This window comes from Lepisosteus platostomus, chromosome 27 (genome assembly GCF_059453375.1).
Source record: "Lepisosteus platostomus isolate fLepPlt1 chromosome 27, fLepPlt1.hap1, whole genome shotgun sequence".
NCBI classification, from domain to species: domain Eukaryota; kingdom Metazoa; phylum Chordata; class Actinopteri; order Semionotiformes; family Lepisosteidae; genus Lepisosteus; species Lepisosteus platostomus.
The window spans coordinates 7,292,585-7,317,121 of record NC_142637.1 but is presented as its reverse complement, the minus strand read 5'-3'; the positions used below and the strand labels follow the sequence as shown (position 1 = coordinate 7,317,121).

Here is a 24,537-nt window from a genome sequence, read left to right as displayed (position 1 = left end):
ACCCAGGGGGAGTCAAGCTTAAGGTTTAAAAAAGAACGATTTCTAAATTACTTAATTGAACACATCAGTTTAATTGAACATGGGCAAATTTGTCAGGGGTTTTGAAATTCATTTAAAGGCCACTTATTAAACCTTATGTTCTGAAGCTCTCCAGGACCAGGGTGGGAAAGTCCTAGTCTATATTATAGTTGTGTCTAAAGTAAACATTAGACAGTGGACAACATTGAATGGGTTTAATTGTTTTTATCAAAGCAAATGTTACTATACAACGAATATTTGACTAGGAAAAAAACTAAGATGGTACACAATGTTTTCAAACTTTTTTTTGAAATATTTATACAAACTGAGTATTTGGAAAACAAAAAAAGGGTTGACTATATTGTTAACTGTGGTATACAAATATTCAAATTTTACAAAATTAATACATTTTTAGTTTAAACTGCAGTTAAGCAAAAATTGTATATCAATAGAAACAAAAATATTATTCAAACTCCATGATCTGTTTAGCTAGTAAAATAGAAAAATGAATTTCAACACGCATGATAGAAAACAAATGTGTTCAGAGAGAAGGAAGCATAATGAGTAAGGGAATTTCAATGATATTCTTGAAAACGTAATTACAGGCCTGAAAGGAGTAATAAAGCCTACCCCATAAATTTATTTCCAAAAAGTTTTTAATATTAAAAAAAGAAAAACCTATGAACTATTTGCCTAGTAACTGGGATTCTTTCAGAATTGCTCAACAGTGACCGCTGCTGGCATTTTTCCGTACTGCAATGGCCCATGAGACTGATGGATATTTTGTCTTCTTTTCCCCCTTTTATGCAAAAATGTCCGTTATTGATTCCATATTTTTCTTTTCTTATTTTATATATTATCTATATTAATAGGAATAAGCAACTTTTCCCAGCCGTCTGGTGACAATCTATCAGATGAGGTACATAAACAGTCAAAGACGTTAATAACCAAAAGGGAGCAAGAAAAATTAGCTAATTTGTACGGGGAGCGAGAATGTCATTTTTACCATGCATCTCCAAAGCTGGCGTTTGCAGTTACACAAGGTATACAAAATCTCTTAACCTCTCCGTCTTCATAATGATACAAGAACTACGTCAGAAACCTGAAATAAATTAAGTGGAGGGTGCTTTTTTTAAAATTAATTTTTAAAACTATCCGGCTTTTCAGTTCCATCTAAAATAAGGCCAGGTTGAGAAATGAAGCAAAACTGTAGTACGTTCGACCAAAAACCCTGCAGTTTCAAACCGTGTGAAAAAAATGATATTTTTTTCCTCCTCAGTGGTACTAAAATTTAAGGAAAATAAAAAAGTCAAAAACTAAATTCCAACAAGCTTCCCGACAGGAAGCCCGAAATCCACGTCAGGGGGTCAAGCCGCTGATGGACAAACGACAGGCAGGTGGGCCCCTCTCACGTCTTCCTGTACGAGACGTCCCCTCCGACACCTCCAGCGCCGACTGCTGATGATGTCATACTACGCTCTTCGCAAGGAAACGAAGCTCAACGCAAGAGCCCAGCGGGCAACGTCCACCTCTTCCTCCAGACGCCCCCCGATGGTGCCAGCTTTCTCTTTTCTTCTCCCATGCATCTGGGGGGACGGGGGGCGGGGGAGGGGGCTGTGGCCCAACGCAGCGCCTGTGGACGCCCTGAGGTGGAGTGCCGGGAGGGCCCCCCTTCTCGCTCGCCCTCCCCTTCCACACCCCTGTTCGGACCAGGCGTGCCCCCAAAAACCTCCGGCAGTCGGGGTGCCCCCTTCGCCACCCCCCCCTCCCTCTTCCGCTACCGTGGAAAGGACCATGAGTTAATAATATCTAAAGAATTCTAGATAAAACATTCAGGCCAACAGCAGTAAAAGTCCTTTGCGTTTCCTTCTCGGGACCCGGGATCTGAGCTCTCTTCCTGAAGCACGCCGCCGCTGGTCTCATAGAAGGCTGGCCAGGCTGGTGGTGGGACCGTTCTGAGCTTGAAACTGCACTGGCGGGGCCCCGTCCGTCCACTGCAACACAGGAACAAGAAATTCCTTCCACTTAGGCTTTCGGTGCCGAATAATGTGGCTTGATTGCGCCGCAATAACTAACACTGCTATTATAAGCAAGCTAATAAACAGAGTAGCATTACAGGACAGCTTGTCTCAGTTATTTGACGACTCTGCAATCTGCCCTTCAGCTTTGGTTAAGCTGGGCAGGTGGTTTGTGACCAGCTTATGAAAAGCTAAGCTTGCAACTATGGAAAAACAGCCCATTATGCAAACTGCATCTTAGCGGTACAGAAGTATATAAAAATCCACATAACACATGGGGGAATTCAAACTGAAGAGTGGGAGACCACATCAATAATCTTAATGAAACATCTTAATTTATCAATAATAGCTGATAATCCTTATACTCACACAGTGGTGGAGGGGAGTTCCCAGGGAGACTTTACAGGGAGATGCTACATGAGTGTAAGGATTATTATTATAGCTAATAATAATCCTTATACTTAAATAGGGCTTTGCTGGACACTTCACTCAAAGAGGTACTTTGTACTCATTTACAGGTAATGGGGATCCCCTCCACGACCACCAGCCTGTACCCCCACTTGATGATGCTCCCCAGCTCTCAGTGGGGAGGAGAGCAGAGCGATGAAGCCAGTTCAGAGATGGGGATTAATAGGAAGCCATGATGGGTAAAGGCCAGGGGGAAATTTGGCCAGGACACTGGGGTAACTCCTCTACTCTTTATGAGAAACAACCTGGGATTTTTAATGACCACGGTGAGTCAGAACCTCAGTTATAGGTCTCACCCGAAGGAAGGCATCTTTGTTATAATATAGTGTCCCTGTCACTATACTGGGGCATTAGGACCCACACAGACTGCAGGAGGGGCTCTCACTACTGGCACTACTGGTATAAAAAAGCAGATATGAAACATTTGCCAAAATGAAAAAACTGAGAGGGGGCAGAATGAGGCAAATTCATTTACTTTTTCATTCCTCTTAAAGTGAGCTCTAACTGGGGCTGTATACTGAGGGTCTTGCATTCTTACACTGATCAGGTTGTGCTCAGGAAGGCTGCAGGCTGCGATGTGGTCCTGTAAAAGCTGCTGGGAGAAATTCTGATGCATCTGAGCTGCCTCGTGAGCATCTATCGTATTCCCACACGCCTTGTTCAGATCTGCAACAGTGAGCACAGAAAAAACACCGGAGCGATCAGCACACAGTCGGAACATAATGACAAAGTATATGTTTTAACAAAAGCAAAGGCAAACAGCACAACGGGTGGTTCTCATCATCCCTCATCTGCACCAAAACAATGAAGTGTTGTGGCCTGCCACTGTCACTTTTAAGGACTTGTATTCACAGAGAGGGTCAATAAAAATAGCTCTGAAAATAACTTCAGAATGTGAGGATAGCTCCAGCTTCGTTAAAAAATTTTTTTAAAAGACAAGTTTCAATTCAAATACCAGCTGCTGTTGGTATAGAGGTGGCACTTCCAACTCCTCATCAGGGTCCAGAACCCTATAGCTCTTTAAATTAACAGTGCAAAGTAGTAACCAAGGAATAAAGTGGTCTGGTAAAGCTGTAATTAGATAAATTCAAATATTAGATTTATAAAGTACCTCCCACTGAAAGTGTAGCACCCACCTGGGTGACATGCAGACCAGTTTTAAGACACCTAGTCCACATAGAAAGCATATTAGATTCCAGATCCCAAAGCCCAGAACTGGAAACCCTTCGTACAGGCAACTGCAAAGCTTCTGGAAGGCCAAAGTAATACAAACAATTGTCCTGCACACTGGACTCCTAACTGCCTAAAACACACAAAGTTCAAACTTTGAGAAACAAACCCCTGCACATCCAAGGTGACAACTAATACCAGGTGTGTGCCAGAGTAAACACACATTTTATCTGAACACACAAGTGGTATGAAAGGGGCGGAGTGGTGGCTCTGTGGCTCAGGATCTGCGCCTGTGGCTGGAAGGTTGCCGGTTCAAATCCCGCAGCCGGCAGAGGAATCCTACTCCATTGGGCTCCTGAGCAAGGCCCTTAACCCCAGCTGCTCCAGGGGTGCCGTACAATAGCAGACCCTGCGCTCTGACCCCAGGCTCTCTGCCTGCCTGTGTCTCATGGAGAGCAAGCTGGGGTATGCGAAAAGATAATTCCTAATGCAAGAAATTGTAAAGGGTTAATAAAGTGATGTTAAAAAAAACGTTTCTGAATATTTGCCATTTCTTGGACAATTACAATTGTAATTGTCCAAATCGTGAAATATGAAATTATCCGTCCGTTTTCTAACAGCTTCATCCAGTTCAGGGCCATGGGGGAGCCAGAGCCTATCCCAGCAAGCAAATGGCACGAGATGGGATACACCCTGGATGGGATGGGACGCACACACACACACTACGCCAGGACTTTGATTTATCCTGAGAATTTTCTCAGGAGCTAATTAATCTATTAGTATGGAGCACCTGGAGGAAGTCCATGCAAACCAGGAGAGAACATACAACCTCCACACAGACAGCACCTCAGGTCCAGAATTGAACCCAGGGCCCCAGACCTACGAGGGAGCAACACTGTGCTGCCCCATGTGTAAATTATAAAAAGAACAAAACTGCAAGCAAATTTCATCACAGGAACGGCTTCTGGTTGGCAATGGAGAGCGATTCCTTTAAATCTAAAAATATCCTGCCACGTATCTGCTTTCAGAATCGAGTTACTACACCTAACAGCGGATCTGCAGGTAATTAAGCAACAGAAAACTGAAATGGGAGTGCTGTTTCAACACCACGGAACCGCAAAGCCACCAGTAAAAAACAAAAATGTGAAAAAAGTGGAGCCCTTTTAAGCCATGTCTTGGCAATAAAGGGACTAATCAAAGATCAAGGCTCCTCATGCAGTGCATTACTGCCACAACAAAGGAGGTTAGTGCCTGAGATTAGAGTGACGCGCTATTGAAGTTATTTATAGTCCTTGCTGGCTGGGTCTTGGCCCAGGGAGCTTAGTGCCAGGCATGTCTTGAGGGGCAATATCTGCGGCTCAAGGGGACCTGAATTCATGCAAAAGATTGCCTTTTGTCCTTGACTTGATTACTGCAAATCCGGAAGGGGGAAATCAACTACACATACTTTCGACAACCGAGCTCTAAAACTCCCTCATACCTACATCCCTGAATTTACAAACCTCTTGTAAACCAGGAATGCCGAGCTAAAATAAAAACCCTAAAGGCAAAATAAATCAATCTGGCAACTCTGGTGTGGAGTTTTGTACCCTTACATCCACATTTATCTGCTGTCATCTTACGAAAATCATTGTAAAATCCACATTACTGCACAAGCAGTAAGCAGTCAAGGATGCAATGACCAGTCTGAAAAGACTAATTAAAAGGTACTGGCTCCATGTACAAATATAACATTTAGCATTCATTTTTGCAATATTAAACACCTGTTCATGCATATATAATATGGAATGCTGTCACTCGAAAGGCAGCGGCGCACAATCTCCTTCACGATGTGCTGAATCTTTGTGTCACATTAAAACCGGACTGGCTCAGAGGGCATCTGCCAACACTTCCTCATTCTCTGTTGTGTGTGCAGTTGCCAACAACAAAGACGTGAAAAATATGCAACTGGAGGACACACACTGGGCTGGTGTAACCGGAGATCGTAAATGTAACAGGCTACTTGTTCATTCACACAAAAGGGATATAGGAACTGTAGCATTTTACCTTTCAACAGGGCTGAGGACCACAGCTGCACTGACATGTCAGGGATCTTGCTGGCAAGCTGCATGGCTGGAACAACCATGTTGTTGCTCTCCTGAATTTAGAAAATGTACATACTTACTATCTTTAATGGAAGCACTGACAAAACACACAACTGAAGAACATCTTCATCTAAACACTCACACACCACAATGCCAACACAATTGCCAACAATGAAGCAGGTGAGTAAGCATTTTGCTTTCGAAACAACTAGCTAAAGGAGATGCAGTCTTATCTGTTAAAGTCACCCCCTCACTATAGTCCGTTAATCAGAGTTTAAGGGAGTCTCAGACCGTCTCAGACCATCACAAACTTCATTCTGATTTTGCAGTATTTACACAAGTGCAGTATGCCTGCCAGGTCTGTGTTAATCCTTTTCAAAAGACAAGCTGGAAAGGTCAGGGAGATGCAAATTAAAAAGCTGCAAACATATTTCAGTACGGCCTGCTATCAGTTGTGTTCATATCCTCTTGGACAGGCCTCTTCTAGTGGTAAAACCTCCCAGCACGTCTCTAAATTTACAACCCTTCAGATTCTCATCATGAACTCAGAACACACTGTCGCTGTTTGATGACAGTGTATGGGGAAGAACAAAAACTAAATAAATCGCCTCTGAAAACTACCGACTGGTGAAACATTCCTAGACACGTCTAATAAAAAAATAAATCTTAAACTGCGAAATTCCACAATTTCAGAACCACAATTGCCTACAAAGATCAAAGACGACAATTACCGAGCTACAGTTAGAATAAAAATCAAAGTAAGAACCGAAGCTGCGCAGGTTTAACAAAGACAGTGCAGCTCCTAACATTTCCAGGGCTACTTACCCTGTGATTTCCAAGCACGTAGAATATGTGGCCTAACAAGACGAGGGAGCAAGCCGTCAATCTGTTTAGGTCTTCCGCATTGGACATCTTCAGAGTCTCGCGCAAGAATCGCCTGAACAAAGAAACACAGCGATGGAAACAAGCTACTGAACTTCGTCTTCACCGTAGTAGAACACAGGAGGGACACAGACTGCAGCAGAAACAACGAGTACGGATCCAGGCGAACTTCAGACACGTCATACTAAGGTCTGGCTGCCATTTTGTGTGTGTGTGTGAGAGTGTGTGTGTGTGTGAGAGTGTGTGTGTGTGTGTGTGTGAGAGTGTGTGTGTGTGTGTGTGAGAGTGTGTGTGTGTGTGTGTGAGAGTGTGTGTGTGTGTGAGAGTGTGTGTGTGTGAGAGTGAGTGAGTGAGACTGGCGCAAGTGTAGATCCTCGTCGTTACTCACTTGGCCTCGTTGTAGCGTCCCTGGAAGAAGGAGAGCAGCCCACGGATGTAGAAGGCTGCTGCCCGCAAGCAGTGGGAGCTGTAGAGGAGGAGAGGAGAATCTTGTAAGGTCAAGATTAACACCAACATGCCCACCGTTCGCTTTTTTGTACTTGGAACCGTTTTTATTCTTTGAGAAGAAAACATACCATTTAAAAGAATAAAGGCTTAGACTCTGAACTTTTACGATGTCAAATGCCTGCTACAATCATGTCATTGAATTCAATGGATTTGGAAAATGTTCCCCCCCTATATTAAGTATTCTTCATTCAAACATTAATCCAAAGCAGTACGAGCAAACCGGTATTTCTATTTAGAAAAAGGATAATGCAATATTAACAGCTCCATAATGAAGTAATGGGCAAGTGGGATTTAAAAGGCAAATTTATGCACTCATTTAGGAAAGCAGCCTGTTAATGCTTCAACATTAAGTATTTAAAACGCATTACAAAAAATGATCATCCATGGAGACAATGTGGTATTGCTCGATTATCTTATGTGCACTCTGGTAAACAACTACAAAAAAGCAGTCTAAAAGAGGACAAGCCAACCTTAATTCACTACTTCCGATCGCTAAAAGGTTTCACTTGAGTAACAAAGAAATAGATTATCTAAGGATAAACACTCATAGCAATTTCTTCCATGACAGTCAAGTGAAAACAGGCAGTGTATCAAAAACATATGCAAACCCCATAGACAGCTTATAGATACTTACCTTACAGGAAAATTGTGATCTGGGTTTATCCTCTCCAAAAGACTATAAAGCTGCAGATAGTGAATAAGAACACATTAGGTCCAAACAGCTCTGTTTTTGAACAGCAGCCATATCAATTCATCAATCATTTCAATTCACATGAGAGGGCTGGAAAATGCACCTGCCTAAACTGCATGCTTAGAATAAAACAATGACAGCAATGCTTAGGGGTTTCTAACAATGCTTTCAAAATTATTGTCTTTTCCTGGAAAATGTAACATGTCCCAACCTCCTGGTGCCGGTTTCCTTCTCTGATGTAGACACTCGCCAGGTTTGTCACGATGAACGTCCACAGCTCCTGGTGTGTTGTCAGCTGAGGGAAAGGGGTGCAAGTGTCAAACACAGTATTAACAGTGAAGACCACTTTCTGCATAACATGTTTCACAGTCAGTAACTCCAACTGGCACATGTAAAATGTACACCAGCCAGAGCAGAAATCTGACTTACTCGCAGTGCTGTCGTGAACTGTGCTTCTGCGTTGTCCATGCAGTTCACAGAAATACAATAAAGACCCTATGGTATAAAAAGACAAGTTTGAAAAAAACAAAGCAATAACATGTGGATTGTTCATTGTTTATTGTAGTTTTGCTGATTGTATTTCCATATATAGCCTCCCCACTATGCTGGTATTATGTAAAAAGTTAATTATAAAGAAAACAATTGTTCGCTAAAAGATTAAATAAAACAAGCTGTTATTTTGTATGTGTTCTACCTGAAAATCCTTTTATCATTAAATAAAGAGTTAAAAAAACACTAACATCTTGAAAGCTGTGAAAACCCACATTAATTAAGACCCCGCATCCAGGGCGGAGCGGATCTAAGGATCTGCGCCTGTGGCTGGAAGGTTGCCGGTTCGTATCCCGCGGCCGGCAGAGGAATCCTCCTCCGTTGGGCCCCTGAGCAAGGCCCTTCACCCCAACTGCTCCAGGGGCACCGTATAAATGGCTGACCCTGCGCTCTGACCCCAAGCTTCTCTCCCTGTCTGTGTTTCTCATGGAGAGCAAGCTGGGGTATGCGAAAAGACAAATTCCTAATGCAAGAAATTGTATAGGGCCAATAAAGTGATCTTATAAAGTCACCCTCCAGAGACAAACTAGAAAAGCACTACTTCATCAAGCTTCGTTTACCATGGACTTCTTCCACGTATTCTTTCATGAGTTAACATTTGCAAATTAAATCTTAATGGAGATAAAATTTTACTCCAGGCCTGGGTTTAGGTCAAAGGGAGGAAAAGCAACTGGATTCACAATTTTAAAAACTTACTTCATCAACTTTTTGCAGCTACCATTCCTGTCACAGTTGTGTTTTGGACTGAATTTCTAAAAGCATTACCTAGCATTAGAATTACAAACTATAGCAAAAGAACTGAGCAACAGTACCATCTTCTGGCAGCTACCATTACTTATCATTAGCATACAAATTCAGAATGACAGACAAATCAAACAAGAATCTAGCTTTTCAGTGTGTAGTGACTTTTGGAGGAAAAAGTCACAAAAAGACTTTTGGAGGAAATCTCACCCAGATATACAACTGAAGGTACTCACTAGCAAAGTATGAAGCTGAGCAGCGTGGTTTGAGAATAACCTGGGGGACTGCTGACAAAGCTGGCAAACTTGGGAGATCTGAAAAAATACGTTTAAAGAGAACACAGAGCACCATTTAATACAATGCACTTTTGACCATTGCTAGATTTCACTCATTATCATCATTAATGATAAATGAAATTATGATAAGTCAATCTTCATGTTACAATCCATGAAAACTTTAAAACTCAATAACTACAATCACTTAACAGCATAATGTAGTAACCATTGCTTTATTTGAGTCTTATTGTCTCATTGCAAATGTCTTCAACGTTAATACAATAAGTAAAAAACGAAAAGCTTGCAAAAAATAAAAACTAGGTCCCGATACACCCATTATCACACACTAATGCAGAATAGGAATGAAAACGCCAGAAGAGTCACACACCTCCTGTAATGCTGTAGCCTTGTGACCAGTGACTAACCGACACATGATAATGTGCTCCAGCAATATAACCTGGAACGACGAGAGGATGGGACTGCAGTCCAGCACTATAAGACAAACAAGACCAGGTTATAAATACATTAGCTTGCAGAAATAAAGAAAAAAATATTTTTGCTTTTGTAATTAATGATGTGAATGTCTTTAGAGATCTTTTTTTGCAGCACTGTGCATAGACTCTGAATTAACGTTGAAAAGCATGTCTGTTCACTCACTCTTTAGTTTTTCTAACTGCATGAGTGCTTTGTCGGTATATTTCTGTGCCTTCTCAAGGTAGCCTGCTTGCATGGAGTGCATTACGGTTACCTGCAGAAGAGGGACATGTGCAAGAATTATAAATCGTCTGCAGAAAAATCAAATGTCAGCAGTTATTACAACATTAGGAACGTGTGAACCATCTTTATCTATTAAAGAGAAACGGCATCTGTGCCTACAATGTCAAAAAATCCCTCAGATGCATCCAGATTTCTAAGAACCGTACTGCAGTGTCTAAAGTAGTGGTTCCCAATTCTGGTCCTGGTGACCAACACACCTGCAGGCTTTTATTCCAGACCACCTTCATCAGATAACTGAAGCCTTACTTGATCTATGCTGTTGCTTCAATTGAACTTTTGCGTTTCGTTTCTAGTCACAAGTTCGGGATTTAATTTCACTTACAAAATACAACAGTTATAACTCCAGCATGTTGAAGAGCTCGGAACAAATAGGTCAAATTAATTTTATTCTTGTTAAGTCAATGAAGGGTTTGATTGTGTAACTGAGGGCTCTACTGAAACAAAAAACGAACAGGTGTGTGGGTCACCTGGGCTGAAGACTGGTCTCAAGACAGGTGACTCACCAGGTACACCAGCACACACATGTGCTCCTTGGGTAACCAGTGGAACAGGTCGGCAGGGTTGCTGGGAAGGATCTCGTCATCGTGCAGCGTGGAGATGGTCTGGATGCACTGCTGCAGCTGCTTCAGACACGGCTTCACGCTTTTCACCTGCGCCCAGAGCACCCCCAAGTGGATGGTTAGAAACAAGACACTCGACCACCATGCCCAAAGACAACATAAAGAGAGCCATCCTTAAGAACACGACTCCAACCTTGCCAACAGCAACACAAAGGAGACAGGGGCATTTGAGAATGTGTACCCCCCCCTCCCCCCCCACCCACAACATGTTCAGCTTTAGATCTTTCCACAAAAGACAGTATAACTCGGACCCTTTTGTATTATGGAAACTGAAAAGCAAAATTCCTCCGTTTCTTCAACTCCCAACAGGACATCAATATGCACCGTCAGCAAGTTCGTAATGTTCGTCAGAATATGAAAAAAGCTGGGCTCACCTGCCCTGCGTCCAGGTAGTGCGTGACCTGTAGTACCAGGAAAAAGACCCTTAGAGACTCCTTCTGAATGGGATTGCCTTGCCAGTTCTCCACTATCTGGCCACACAGGGTGAGCAAGGGATGCACCTCCTGGAGCTTTCGTTCCATCAGCAGCAGCTGAGCCGGAAAGACAAGACGGCACACCCAGACTTTTATCCAAACCCCGTTCTGCAAGACGCACCCCACGTTCAGTGGCCACTCACTCCAGCATATTATTGTTACAACAGGCATAAAGAAAAGCCTCTGGGTGGCGGCGCTGTGTTGCAGTAGTCAGCATTGCTGCCTCTCACTGTTGGGGCCCTGGGTTCAATTCCAGACCTGGGCTGCTGTCTGAAAGGAGTTTGCATGTTCTTACTGGTTTGTGTGGATCCCTTCAGGTGCTTCGGTTACCACTCACAGTCCAAAGACATACCAGTAGGTTAACTGGTTTCTAGAAAAATTGCCCCTAGATGTGTCTGCTCCCTTGTGACCCTAAACTGCATAAAGTGGTAAGGACCCATGGTGTTTGAAACGAAACATAAATCAAAGTTTCTACATTATTTTTCTTATACAGGAACACAATCAACAGTAATTAATTTTTCAGAAGGAGAGAAAAAAAACTTACCATTCCTTTACTCAGAAGAAACAGTGCCCTGTAAAGAAAAACAGAACAGCAAATTCAGCACAAAAGGTCGCAAGTTAAACTCTGAATCTTTATTCTGAATTGTATTCTGAGTAGAAGGACGGGGAGATAAGCAGTCATCAAAAAGACACTATGTCATGCATCTTTAAGGCGATCCCCTATCACATTAAATTAATTTTAACACTTCTAAATTGCAACCTCCTCATAAGTATTTATGAAATGTCACCACAACACGTGCTGACTTAAAAAAACCCACTGCTACAAATAAAAGTACTACACTTAAAATAGTTAACCTGCTAACGTCACGCAGCATTCTTAAGCACACTCAGCTGTCCATATAGGAGAATTTCCAGTACCTGGTGTATTCTGAGCCTACAACCCTGGCATATTCAGCTCCCACCCCCAGGAGATCACAGGCCGACACCAGGTCCTTCTCCAAGGTGTGCAATTGCTGTACAAAAGAAACCAACCTCTGCTTCAGCAATAAGCACTCGCTTATTTCACACAACATTCCCACAATGTCAAAAGCTTAGTCAATTTGGCATTCTCAAATTAACAACAAGCATCTATGTATAAGGGAAAGGCTGTATTTTGACACATAGGCTAGAAGAAATACGCTCAACAGAACTGAAAGGCTTTAAGATGACGACAATAATGTGTGCCCTTTAAAAATAAAGTTCGGACCATCACAAGTTCGACAGTAAAAGTAATATGGAAGGACAGAAAAAAGGCTTCAAATCTGTGCTCTTACCGCCAGCTGGAACAGCAGTCGGCAGTGCCAGTACGGCGTCTGCTGAGAGATCTGAATGGCCTTGCGGAGCAGGGGCTTCGCCGAGTCGACCGAGTTCTACACGTGGAGAGAGGGCAGGACAGGGAAGAAAGACAAACACGTTGCTCGCACATTTCACCGAGGAGATAAAAGGCTTTGAAGAAAGTGCAGATGCACTTTGAAAGGGTTGCCTATGTCACAAAAGGTACCAGTCTGGATAAGATGTTGATTTTAAGATGACTGAGGCGGCAGGTGCCTCACTGAGGCAGCGCTGATGCCCCAGGTTTCAATTCGAGACCTGGGGTGCTATGTGCATGAAGAGGGTATGCCCTCCCCGTGTCTGTGCGGGCCTCCTCCCACAGTCCAAAGACGTGCTGGTAGGTTATTTGGTTTCTGGGAAAACTGGCCCCGGAGGGAGTGTTCGTGTCTGTGTGTGCCCTGCAGTGGACCGGCGTCCTGTCCAGGGTGTACCCTGCCTTGCACCAGTTGCTTGCAAGGAAGGGCTTCGACTCCCCAGCGAGAATCGGATGAAGCAGTTAGAAAATGGATGGATTATGACAGAGAGCAGCAAAACACCCATCTCTTAAGGATGGGACAGGCACAGAACAGGAAAAACGGATGACCAAATAAGATGGGGCGATCCAGTCAGTTTGATCAAACTTATAAACAGATGCATCATTTTTACTTGACGGGATGTTTATAGAGACAACCGGGAGCCAAGACAATCCCCAAGGTTCTCTCACAACAAAACACAAAGCAAGAATTTAAGAGGCTTACCTGCTGGCAATAAAGTTCAGACAGCAGACTTGCAGCTTCAAACTTGACATCTTCAAACTGAGGGACCTAGGGGTTGCTTGGTGAAGGAAATTACTCTTCCATTACTGTCCTGACAATACTGAAGCGAAAGCAAGTTGTCTTTCGGCCAAATCAAAGTCAAACGTTTTCCAGCATAAGCCCGGTTACAAAAGAGAGGAGGCCATTCGACCCATCCAGCGAGTTGGGTCATGAGCTGCTCACTGATCCTTCGATCCCAACCAAACGTTTAATGAGAGAAGCCAGGGTATTGACTTCCAACGACATGACTGGGTAACCTTGTTCCAGACTCCTACAACCCTCTGCGTAAAGAAGCACCTGCTGTTCTTGGTATTACAAGAACTTCCACATGCTTTCCCACTTGTGATCCCTGGCTCCCAATTCAGTGCTCGCTGTGAAGTAACCTGCTGGGTTGACTCAGTCACTGACTTTGGGGATTTTGAAAACTTGCATCAGGTCTGCCTTGCAGCGATCTGACAGCTATCAGCAAATACTGTGCAATACTCGACCAGAAACAGGTAAATGTGATATTACATATTTAGGGTGAATAAGCAAAGTGTAGACTTCAGTTTCATTTTTTGCCGAAGTTCACATAACATAGCGTAGTAAAGAAAAGTAACAATATGGTACCTTGACCCCCTGAACCGGTATGACAGTAACAAGCAACCAACGTAACTTATTCCTGAGCAGTGCCCATGTGAAAAAGGATACTTGTTGAGACACCATCCACTGCAGAGAAAAAAAAAATATTAGTAACATAATAACTGTTAGATCGTGAACCATAGTCACAGGTTTATTTTGAAAATGAATTAAAAAAAAGTTTAAATCATCCATCAAAATGCAGCTCTAGTGGATCTTAAACATTTCCATCCGAAAAAGACCCCTGCAACAAGCACCGCCACTACTTATTTGTGGCGGTGAAAGACGCCTTATTGGGTAACTAATTTTGAAATGCTCAACTTAATAATCGAGTAACATTCAGCTGAAATAATATGGCAACACTTTCGTTGTAAAGAAAAGTCGCTCATTTTTTAATAGACGCAAATGTGTCGCATTCTAATTCAAGAACTACACTGAAGATTTTATTTGATTTAGGGGTCTTGTTACAGAACTCTTCCTCTCTCATAGTACACTTTACAGACGTGGCCTTCATTTCCCCGCCTCCCTCACGAATCCCCGGTCTTTCCTGCGCTACCCCTCACCGCTTGCTCCAGGTGGTTTCTGGCGAGATCGCTGTTCTTGGTGTGATGATACAGCACCGAGCCTAGCTGAAGGTGAGTGCGGGCTTCGACCCTTTGTGGCGGCTTGAACTGAAAGACAGCCTGAAGACAGTGGACACAGAGGCGTATCTTAGGAGGACTTGAGGTACGGAAGTGCTCCGCAAAGCCGAGCAGGGCGAGGTACCATGACTCCGGGGCCTCACCGCCAGACGCCATTTTACCGACAACAACAACAACCACCACAGCTACCGCTGTTCCAACACCGCGGGATTTGAGATCAGAACGAGAATACAACGGGACTTGGACCGAATGGTCCCCCGGGATATGTAGTTTAACACTACCGTCACCTTTTATTTCTGTTTTCCAATCCCGATTTGCAATTTTTTGTATTATTTTAACAGATGGATAATTTAAGAAAATATCAAGTTTATAAAAACCTATAATAAAATTTCTGATAAATGATCAATTTAGCAAAACAGATTTCAACATTATATAGCTTTTTAAGTTGAAAAACGTACGAAGCAAAATCAACCTGCCTTACTGTGATGAATGTATTCATTATCTATATTTATATATTATTTTACGATTGCCACTGAGAAAGTTGTTTTGTTGATAGGAAAAGGGTGGACTAGGAACTAAAGTGCTGCGGAACTCAATAATTCCGACACAAGCACAACACGGAACGACAACACAGCGTCCTGTTCATCGACCTATTCTTAAAATACGTAGCCCCACATTTGAACGTAGGTCCTTTATCGTGATTCCTGCCTACGATACTTCCGTAGCGTTAGCGGTTTCTAGGTTTATTAATCCCAGTGACAGTTGTAGTTGATCTAGGTGGCAGTAAATGGTGTCTGGGTACTGTGTTTAAATGCAAAGCGATTGCTTTAAAAAGCGAAATATCTGGCCCTACATAGAGGTATGTTTATATATATTTCATAGTGATTTGAACTGCAGGTATTTATTTAATTGCGCTTTGGGTTTTTTTTGGTGTTAAAAATAGAATAAGAGTGCATTAGTAATCCCTCTAATCTTTACGGCATTTAAGTCGTAGTGATTTGCACGGTGTTGCCTTAAGGCTCGAAGAAAGAATCGAGGCGTTTGTAAAAGGACGACAGCTTTTGCGTTAGCCTTAACTGTGCACTGTGTAACAATGCAGCCGCAACAGCATAATGGAAAAGGATGCGCTGTAAAGGAAAAAAAACCCGAAATGCACTCGTCTTGTTTATAGGGGCACGCCACATAAAAATATTTATATAACATATACATTTAATGCTTCTTGCCAGTACAGCACAGTACGAGGTCTTAGGCATTCACAGCAATACCAGGGCTTTGTGAACGGCCTCGTAAAACAACACGGCACCGTAATCTTGCTGCATCTCCCCAGCTGGCTGTCTCTGCGTGTTGTGTTCAGCTCTCAGGTTTCCGGGAACCGGCCGGTTTTGTCGGGAGCGAAGATGGCGAGTCGTCGGATCGCGCAGGAGACTTTCGACGCGGTGGTGAAGGAGAACATGGAGGAGTTCGAGATGGACGCCGCCGAGGCGCTGATCGAGGCGGTGCAACAGTTCGAGTCTCAGGGTACGAGGAGATAAGTTACCCCCGCTGATGGCCCTTTAACGCAATGGCTCCCCATCCTGCCGGGTTTTGAGCTCTCCGTGAAATAATCGGACCCCTTAACTGACACCTGATAATCAATTAAATTTGAAGTCTGACTGTTTCCAGAGTCCTCCTAAGCTTGTAGGACCTTGCCCTTTAACTAAAACGTTGTGTTTCCTTTCTTTTCTGCATGGAATAAACCTTTACTTGTTCCTTGCAACCTACGCATGATGACGCAGCTCCCCTACTTGAACAATTTCAGCCCTTTCATTTACATGACTTCCTAAGCTAACTTCACATCTCCAAACTTTGAGTTGGGGAAAAATCTGGGTTCGATAAAGGATACACTGAAGCAAACAGTTTAGCTGGGACAAAAGCTAGCAGGTGTGGGGATCCCATGGCTGAACCCCAGGAACTGTTGTATCAGGGGAGCCCAACTCTGGTTCTGAAGACCCACCAAACCATCCAGTCAGTCTGATTGGTCACCCTTAAATGGCCAGTTTACAAAGATTCAGAAAAACATGCCTTTTGTACAAATGAGTAAATTGATTGGTATAATTATGTTGGGGAAATGGCCGGCTGTTGTCCTTGAGAGCCGCAGTGTCTTTATGTACGTTTTCATTTTGGATTGTTTCTAAGTTACTCCATTTTAGCAAGTCAACTTATTAAAATGGTGAAAATGTAATTCACTCCTGCTGGAATTCTGTGGACTGTTTTAAATCTGGTTCCGAATTGTCTCAGTCAGGACTAAAACTGATAATAGATGACAAATTATAATTGAATTCCCTGTCTGACAGTTTACAACTGTCTTTAAACAGTACCAAAAACATCACAAAACATCCTTTTGTTGAAAACATGCATTTTCATTACTCTTGTTATTGATTAATGTGCACAGAATGAGCAATGCAAGCACCAGCAGACTTTGCTTTTACGGGTTTGCATTAACAAAGGCACTGTGTAAATGGAAAGGCACAGAGAAAATGAGCCTGTTAGAAAAATTAACAAGTCACTGCTGTTCATTAAGTATGAACATTTTGGAACAGTTAGCACATGCTCTCCAAGATGCAGCAGTTAAAGCAAAAAAAAAAAAATGGTCTCACTCTCCTTAAATGACTTCTTGTTTCTGACTGATTCAACCACAACATCAGACATGAGGTGTGTCACTGTCTGGGGCTGGGCTGACAAAATCACGTGCAATTCTGTCAGGAGCTCGCGTGTAGAAACTGGCGATTTAAGGGTAATCTATGAAGGGACAAGTAAAGGTTATTTTAACACTGAGAAAGAAAAAAAAACAATATTTTGGCTGTTGACACTATGCAAGAGTGAAAGGGAAGAGCTGATAGGAAATGAGGCTCTTGCATGTGTTCATTTCCAGGTGTGGACCTCAGTAATATCGTGAAGGCTGTCCGGACGACTGCTTCAGAGGACACCGAAGAGGAGCAGACACACAGTGTTCTGCAGGTGATGACAATAAAGCCAGACCATTGAGTGAGGCTGTGTAAGTCTCTTTACAAGGGGTGGCCACAGTGTACTATGGTAAAAGCAGAGTGAAGTGTGATGTAACGTGGTGAAATTGTGTCCAAAACTGTGTTACAGCATTACTGGGTCTAGCAATGCACAGTACAAGCTGTAAGATGGCATGTGAAAGTAGAAACAAAAAAGTGCTGAAAGCATGGTACAACTGTAAAATTGTGGTGCAGAGCCAGCGCCCTGATCTTATCCATAATGTCCAGCAAGATAGTCGTGTTTTGTAATATATACTCATATCCAAAAATGTTACGTTGACTTCCGAACCCACAGCAAATAAAACACCCTTTGAAAATGCAGACTTTCATAAATAAATCAGGCACAAGTATATCTGAATTTCTAAGTAAATGTTTAAGCAACATTTCACAGAAGCGCTCGGCAGCCCTTGGGATGGAGGCAGTGACCCAGGGGTTTCCGGTGCAGTCTGCCTTGTGCCGCTGAGCGATTTCTTTCTAGCTGATCCGGTTTCCTTTTTTGTCATGTGTTTTGGGATACAGATGAGGTCAAGGTTATTGGCTTAGAGGTGCAATAATAATAAGATAATAAAAATAATATAGCTCCTTTCATTCCTCAAAGTGCTTTGCAGAGGGAGCATAAAATAACCTAATACAAATTATGAGAGGTCACATAAAAGATAATGACAATGATAACAGGAAATGCACAAATAAAGGGTAATAACAAGGAATTAAAGTAAAAATGGTAATGATGCAAAATAAAAAAGGTAAGATGTGTTTAAAAGGAATAACATGTCAATATAAAGAGACAATGTAAAATTGTTTTCCACACCTCTGTGTTCCTAGGCTTTAGAGTCTCTGCAGACCTCCTTGAAGTCCTCCTCTACAGACAGCTTGTGTGAGGGTCTGCAGCGCTTTACAGAGCAGTGCAAGATGGACTTTTCTCACCGCTACTTGGCTGCCCAGAAGGATGCCTATCCCATAATCCTCTCCTACTGCAAGAAGGCAGGCGGAGAGAGGAGACCTCTGCTGGCAGCCCTAGGGGCCCTGGCAGCCCTGACAGATGGACAGCCAGACCTGCTGGACACAGATGGGCGAGACTTTCTGATGGGCGTCTATAACGAGCACCAGGACGACCCTGGCGTGACCTGCCTGGCCGTCCGAGTCGTGCGCCACTGCTGCTTGAAGCACGAGCAGAACCGACAGGACCTGGTGAAGGCCGGCGTGCTGGCGCTGCTGACGGGCACCATCACACGGTACAACTCCCAGCCAGAGTTAGTCAGGGAGGCCTGTGCCACGCTTAGGGTCATGACCTTCGATGATGATGTAAGAGTCCCTTTTGGCCACGCCCATGACCATGCCAAGATGATTGTGCTGGAGCATAGTGGGTTAAAGGTCATCATCAAGGCAGCAGAAGGTAAGATGACGCAGAGCTGAAGTTATCAATTCAACTACATTTAATTAAAATATAATTAAGTCTGTGGGAATCTGACATCAAGCATTTTCCCTCTTTGTTGTGAAACCCGGCGGTTACTACGTGTAAGACCAAGTATAGTTGGGGTTAAAGGTCATACCCAGTCAGCCATAGAAACAGTGCTGCAGTTTCTTCCATGTTTCCCCAGGTTATATGAATTTCTGCCTATACAGTGCCTTGCGAAAGTATTCGGCCCCCTTGAACTTTTCAACCTTTTGCCACATTTCAGGCTTCAAACATGAAGATATAAATTTTTTATTTTATGTGAAGAATCACCAACAAGTGGGACACAATTGTGAAGTGGAACGAAATCTATTGGATTTTTGAAACTTTTTTAACTAATAAAAAAATTAAAAGTGGGGCGTGCAAAATTATTCGGCCCCCTTGCGTTAATACTTTGTAGAGCCACCTTTTGCTGCAATTACAGCTGCAAGTCGCTTGGGGTATGTCTCTATCAGTTTTGCACATCGAGAGACTGAAATTCTTGCCCATTCTTCCTTGCAAAACAGCTCGAGCTCAGTGAGGTTGGATGGAGAGCGTTTGTGAACAGCAGTTTTCAGCTCTTTCCACAGATTCTCGATTGGATTCAGGTCTGGACTTTGACTTGGCCATTCAAACACCTGGATACGTTTATTTGTGAACCATTCCTTTGTAGATTTTGCTGTATGTTTGGGATCATTGTCTTGTTGGAAGATAAATCTCCGTCCCAGTTTCAGGTCTTTTGCAGACTCCAACAGGTTTTCATCCAGAATGGTCCTGTATTTGGCTGCATCCATCTTCCCCTCAATTTTAACCATCTTCCCTGTCCCTGCTGAAGAAAAGCAGGCCCAAACCATGATGCTGCCACCACCATGTTTGACAGTGGGGATGGTGTGTTGAGGGTGATGAGCTGTGTTGCTTTTACGCCAAACATATCGTTTTGCATTGTGGGCAAAAAGTTCGATTTTGGTTTCATCTGACCAGAGCACCTTCTTCCACATGTTTGGGGTGTCTCCCAGGTGGCTTGTGGCAAACTTTAGACGAGACTTTTTATGGATATCTTTGAGAAATGGCTTTCTTCTTGCCACTCTTCCATAAAGGCCAGATTTGTGCAGTGTAAGACTGATTGTTGTCCTATGGACAGACTCTCCCACCTCAGCTGTAGTTCTCTGCAGTTCATCCAGAGTGATCATGGGCCTCTTGGCTGCATCTCTGATCAGTCTTCTCCTTGTCTGAGCTGAAAGTTTAGAGGGACGGCCAGGTCTTGGTAGATTTGCAGTGGTCTGATACTCCTTCCATTTCAAGATGATCGCTTGCACAGTGCTCCTTGGGATGTTTGAAGCTTGGGAAATCTTTTTGTATCCAAATCCGGCTTTAAACTTCTCCACAACAGTATTACGGACCTGCCTGGTGTGTTCCTTGGTCTTCATGATGCTCTCTGCGCTTTCAACAGAACCTTGAGACTATCACAGAGCAGGTGCATTTATACAGAGACTTGATTACACACAGGTGGATTCTATTTATCACCATCAGTCATTTAGGACAACATTGGATCATTCAGAGATCCTCGCTGAACTTCTGGAGTGAGTTTGCTGCACTGAAAGTAAAGGGGCCGAATAATTTTGCACGCCCCACTTTTCATTTTTTTATTAGTTAAAAAAGTTTCAAAAATCCAATAGATTTCGTTCCACTTCACAATTGTGTCCCACTTGTTGGTGATTCTTCACATAAAATAAAAAATTTATATCTTTATGTTTGAAGCCTGAAATGTGGCAAAAGGTTGAAAAGTTCAAGGGGGCCGAATACTTTCGCAAGGCACTGTAGATGCTTCATTCAGCCATTTCACAAAGTGAATAGAAGACAGTCCGAGCTTGCTTTTCAGCAATGGCTTTGTGACTGTCTGTTCTTGATTAAAATACAAACAAGTCTGTATTTTATTCAATCGGTTTTTCTCTCCTCCCAGCTCACTCAGACAACCCCAGCGTCCTGAGCGAGCTCTGCAGCACGCTGTCCCGTCTGGCCGTACGGAACGAGTTCTGTCAGGACATTGCCGACATGGGGGGTTTAAAGTTCATTATCACCCTGCTGGCAGACAGCCTGGATCACCAGGTATGAGACCCTGTCTCTGCACGGTAGCTGAGGCAATACATATGAGACAGTCTAGCTGCTTGGGAAAAGAAGAAAAAAAGATAGAGGACTCTTCATATCCTGTTTGGAGATTTGCATTGCGAGATTAACCGAGCTCTTGCGGTACAGTTTAAACTCCCCGATGTTCCCTGCAGGAACTCGTGAAGCAGGTGCTTAGCGCACTGAGAGCCGTTGCTGGGAATGACGATGTCAAGGACTCTGTGGTGAACGCAGGAGGGACAGAGCTGATTGTGATGGCAATGAACAGACACATGAGCAATGCACAGGTGCGTATCCCAGGAGAAACGCACTACAGCTGGAGCCCCAAGACCACGGAGATACTTCCCGTTTGAACACGGGTTTTATCAGTAGCTGACTATGACCAGGATTCCTGGGCAGCAGAGAGTCACTGCAAGGTCAGCTAAGCTGAGTCTGAAGACTCACAGTGACATCTATGAGATACCCATCGCTTCTCTGACCAGTAGCCACCTTTCAGGTGCCTTACTCCAAACGAAGAAGGGCTCTTATAGGTGGATGTGTTGGAATAACATGAAACGTGCTTGCTAGTCTTCATTCTGGCCCATGCACTGTGGGAGTCACTGCTATGTGAACAAATCTCAAAACAATTTGGCGATTCCAACTTGGGCATATACAGTATATAATGAAAACTAATGTCAGATTCCAAATTCTTTTTCAAAAAAAATGAGGGAGAACACGGCTGTCAGCTCTTCGGGGGGTCGTTTATAGTCAGCTCAAACCTGAATGATTCCAGGACTCCAGTCCACTGGATTCAGGTCGTGTTTCTCACTGACTGGCTTCTCCTCGCAGGTCTGTGAGCAGGGCTGCGCAGCTCTCTGTGTCCTGGCTCTGCGCAAACCCCACAACTGCAAGGCGATCATGGAAAGTGGGGGGGCTCTGGCTGCCCTGCAGGCCATGAAGGCCCACCCGGGGGACGTCCATGTGCAGGTGAACTGTCTGGGGGAGGGAACTCTTCTTTGATTAAACCGGCAGAACTCGTTAACCCAGTATACTAAAGGCGTCGTCCTTCGGATGAGACGTAAAACCTAGGTCCTGACTCTCTGTGGCCATTAAAAATCCCAGGGCGTTTCTCGAAAAGAGTAGGGGTGTAACCCCGGCATCCTGGCCAAATTTCCCGTTGGCCCTTACCAATCATGGTGTCCTAATAATCCTCATCTATAAATTAGCTTCATCAGTCTGTTCTCCTCCCCACTGTTAGCGGGGAGAGTAATGGGGCACTCTGGCTGCTCCAGGTGGGGCTGCACACTGCTGGTGGTGGAGAATCCCCATTGACAAAGTGCCATTACCTGTAAAGCACTGAGTAGAGTGTGCAGAAAAGCACTATACAAGTGCAAGGAATTACTATTATAATTGTGTATTCAGCATGAAAAATATATGGTCAGTATTATTCTCTGATGTATACCAAACTACTACACAAACACTGTTTTCATTATGAATTTATCTGGTCTTAAGCGTTAACGGTCTGCAGCCAGTACTGGTAAATATCTTGACAATGAAAGCAATGCCACCTGGTTGCTAGTTGTCTGTGCTGAAGGCCTCTGTCCTGTGACCCTCCCCCCACAGAAGCAAGCGTGCATGCTGCTGCGGAACCTGGTGGCTCGGACCCAGGACTTCAGCCAGGTGATCCTGGAGCTGGGCGCGGAGGCCCTGATCGGCCAGGCGCTCGCTTCCCACCGGGACTGCGGCGACGTGGCCAGGGCCGCCCTCCGCGACCTGGGCTGCCATGTGGAGCTGCGAGAGCTGTGGACGGGCCAGAAGGGCAGCCTGTCCCACTGAGCAGGCAGGCAGGGGCCGAGCCGGGGTCTGCCGCTGTCTGGGCAAGACGATGTCCAGGGCAGCAGGGTGCCACATCAGAGTGAGGGTCCCCAGTCTGGTCACGCACAGGGCACCCTGTTGTCTGCTTGTGACAGCCCTTACTGTGTTCAGTCCTTTTGATAGCCAGTGAAGAATCCTAAATACTTCGTCGGTGCTCGTCACCATGCATGTCAGTGACACGTCAAAGAAAGCCCGCCTGTCTGTCTGTGTGAATTCTGTGAATGTGCATTATGCTCTCCCAAACCTCTGCTCAGTCCTGTCCGCTGTACCTCTGTCCTGAAATCGCTGTCCAGCCTGTTGGCCACGAGCAGCAGAAGCTGTGGCTTGATCACCGGAGTGCAAGGAGTGCTTATCACATGTATCCATTCGGTTCCCCAAATGCCCTTTTGAAGACGCCGTGTCCTCTAATTTGTACATTTGTATCCCTTAGTATTAACATATTTCTTTTTATTTCACCTGTTATGAAAAGATGGACTCTGTACTTATACGTACTGATAAGTTGAATTCCTTTGGAGTTTTATATGGAAAAATAAAAAACAGTAACAAGACTTTAGCAATGTGTACTTTCAAGGTATAGGAATTTCATAACACACTATAAGACATTTGTCACCAAGACCACATTTGAAGGATTAAATCTGTAATTAGCAAGTAGGAATGAAGATGCATTTTTAACCTTCACCTTCACACGTTTTTCAGAGCCACAAGCTATTTAGGAAAAGTTCTGTACCAGTATTATTTTATTTTACATGTGTAATGTTATGGCAGAAATTAAGCATGGAATTAGGATGACCAGTGTAATCTCACATCTTAAAGGGGAACTGCAACACTATTTTTATATTTTGGGGTTAGAAAGAATCAGCGTTGATAAGTGCATTTCAAACCACTGGAAAAGTAAAATATACTCAGTAACTTGTAAAACCTCCAATTTACATCACAAAATAGTTGATATTTACAAGAATGTGCAGTGTTATATTCTGCAATTTAGAACAAGGCAAAAAAACATCCAATGAGGTGAAGTGGCCCTATTACATTGTAAACAAGCAGACTTATGAAAACATCTCTTAGTCCAATAGAAATATTGCTCTCGACTTTAAGAAGGTTTTAGAAGAACTAACTTGTTAACTGTAACCATGCAGATCACATTGGAAACTTTCTGTGGTGAAATATCTGCTGCACAACCTGTAGTTATTCGCTCGTACATCACAGTACATTAGTCATCACAGGGACTAGTGAGCAGGAAGGGCTGCTTCTCGTCACAAATCATCGGAGCTCTTGCCCGTAGTGAGACCATGGCATTACAACAACATGACGACTTACAGTACTTTCAGAAAATTCACAAATTTGTGCTTAATTCAAATTTTTTCTATGCCATCTAGGAATTCATTTTGT

The 24,537-nt window shown here is 43.6% G+C and overlaps 2 protein-coding genes across 3 annotated transcripts; one reads left to right on the top strand and one right to left on the bottom strand.

Annotated features, from left to right (window-relative positions):
- Nucleotides 1–228: 228 nt before the first annotated feature.
- On the bottom strand, nucleotides 229–14,904 carry mau2 (MAU2 sister chromatid cohesion factor). Its single transcript, XM_088621736.1, has 19 exons — nucleotides 14,620–14,904; nucleotides 14,129–14,146; nucleotides 13,382–13,447; nucleotides 12,587–12,682; nucleotides 12,192–12,286; nucleotides 11,818–11,845; nucleotides 11,175–11,330; nucleotides 10,684–10,830; nucleotides 10,061–10,151; nucleotides 9,792–9,895; nucleotides 9,365–9,442; nucleotides 8,268–8,333; nucleotides 8,050–8,133; nucleotides 7,782–7,831; nucleotides 7,029–7,106; nucleotides 6,584–6,695; nucleotides 5,721–5,811; nucleotides 3,043–3,170; nucleotides 229–2,012 (listed from the first exon to the last, which is right to left on the bottom strand). Exons 1-19 carry the CDS (start codon nucleotides 14,851–14,853, stop codon nucleotides 1,938–1,940), a joined length of 1,797 nt encoding a protein of 598 aa, XP_088477862.1. The 5' UTR covers nucleotides 14,854–14,904; the 3' UTR covers nucleotides 229–1,937.
- Nucleotides 14,905–15,387: 483 nt separating this feature from the next.
- On the top strand, nucleotides 15,388–23,696 carry armc6 (armadillo repeat containing 6). 2 transcript variants are annotated; one of them, XM_088621737.1, is made up of 8 exons: nucleotides 15,388–15,556; nucleotides 16,052–16,215; nucleotides 17,609–17,694; nucleotides 18,561–19,131; nucleotides 21,131–21,276; nucleotides 21,450–21,581; nucleotides 22,123–22,260; nucleotides 22,897–23,696. In XM_088621737.1, the coding sequence occupies exons 2-8, from the start codon at nucleotides 16,095–16,097 to the stop codon at nucleotides 23,107–23,109; spliced, it is 1,407 nt and encodes a 468-aa protein (XP_088477863.1). In that variant the 5' UTR covers nucleotides 15,388–15,556; nucleotides 16,052–16,094; the 3' UTR covers nucleotides 23,110–23,696. The 2 variants fall into 2 exon arrangements, with proteins under 2 accessions (XP_088477863.1, XP_088477864.1); XM_088621738.1 differs by having other exon boundaries at nucleotides 16,025–16,215.
- Nucleotides 23,697–24,537: the final 841 nt, after the last annotated feature.

Excerpts from the sequence above, each read along its gene's own strand:
- mau2 (XM_088621736.1), bottom strand. The coding sequence starts at position 14,853 with ATGGCGTCTGGCGGTGAGGCCCCGGAGTCATGGTACCTCGCCCTGCTC. Across the intron at positions 8,334-9,364 it reads CTCAGCTTCATACTTTGCTA|GGTCTTTATTGTATTTCTGT; the intron begins GTGAGTACCTTC and ends TTTATACCATAG. Across the intron at positions 3,171-5,720 it reads GTCCTCAGCCCTGTTGAAAG|ATCTGAACAAGGCGTGTGGG; the intron begins GTAAAATGCTAC and ends TCACTGTTGCAG.
- armc6 (XM_088621737.1), top strand. The coding sequence starts at position 16,095 with ATGGCGAGTCGTCGGATCGCGCAGGAGACTTTCGACGCGGTGGTGAAG. Across the intron at positions 17,695-18,560 it reads AGACACACAGTGTTCTGCAG|GCTTTAGAGTCTCTGCAGAC; the intron begins GTGATGACAATA and ends CTGTGTTCCTAG. Across the intron at positions 21,277-21,449 it reads CAGACAGCCTGGATCACCAG|GAACTCGTGAAGCAGGTGCT; the intron begins GTATGAGACCCT and ends TGTTCCCTGCAG.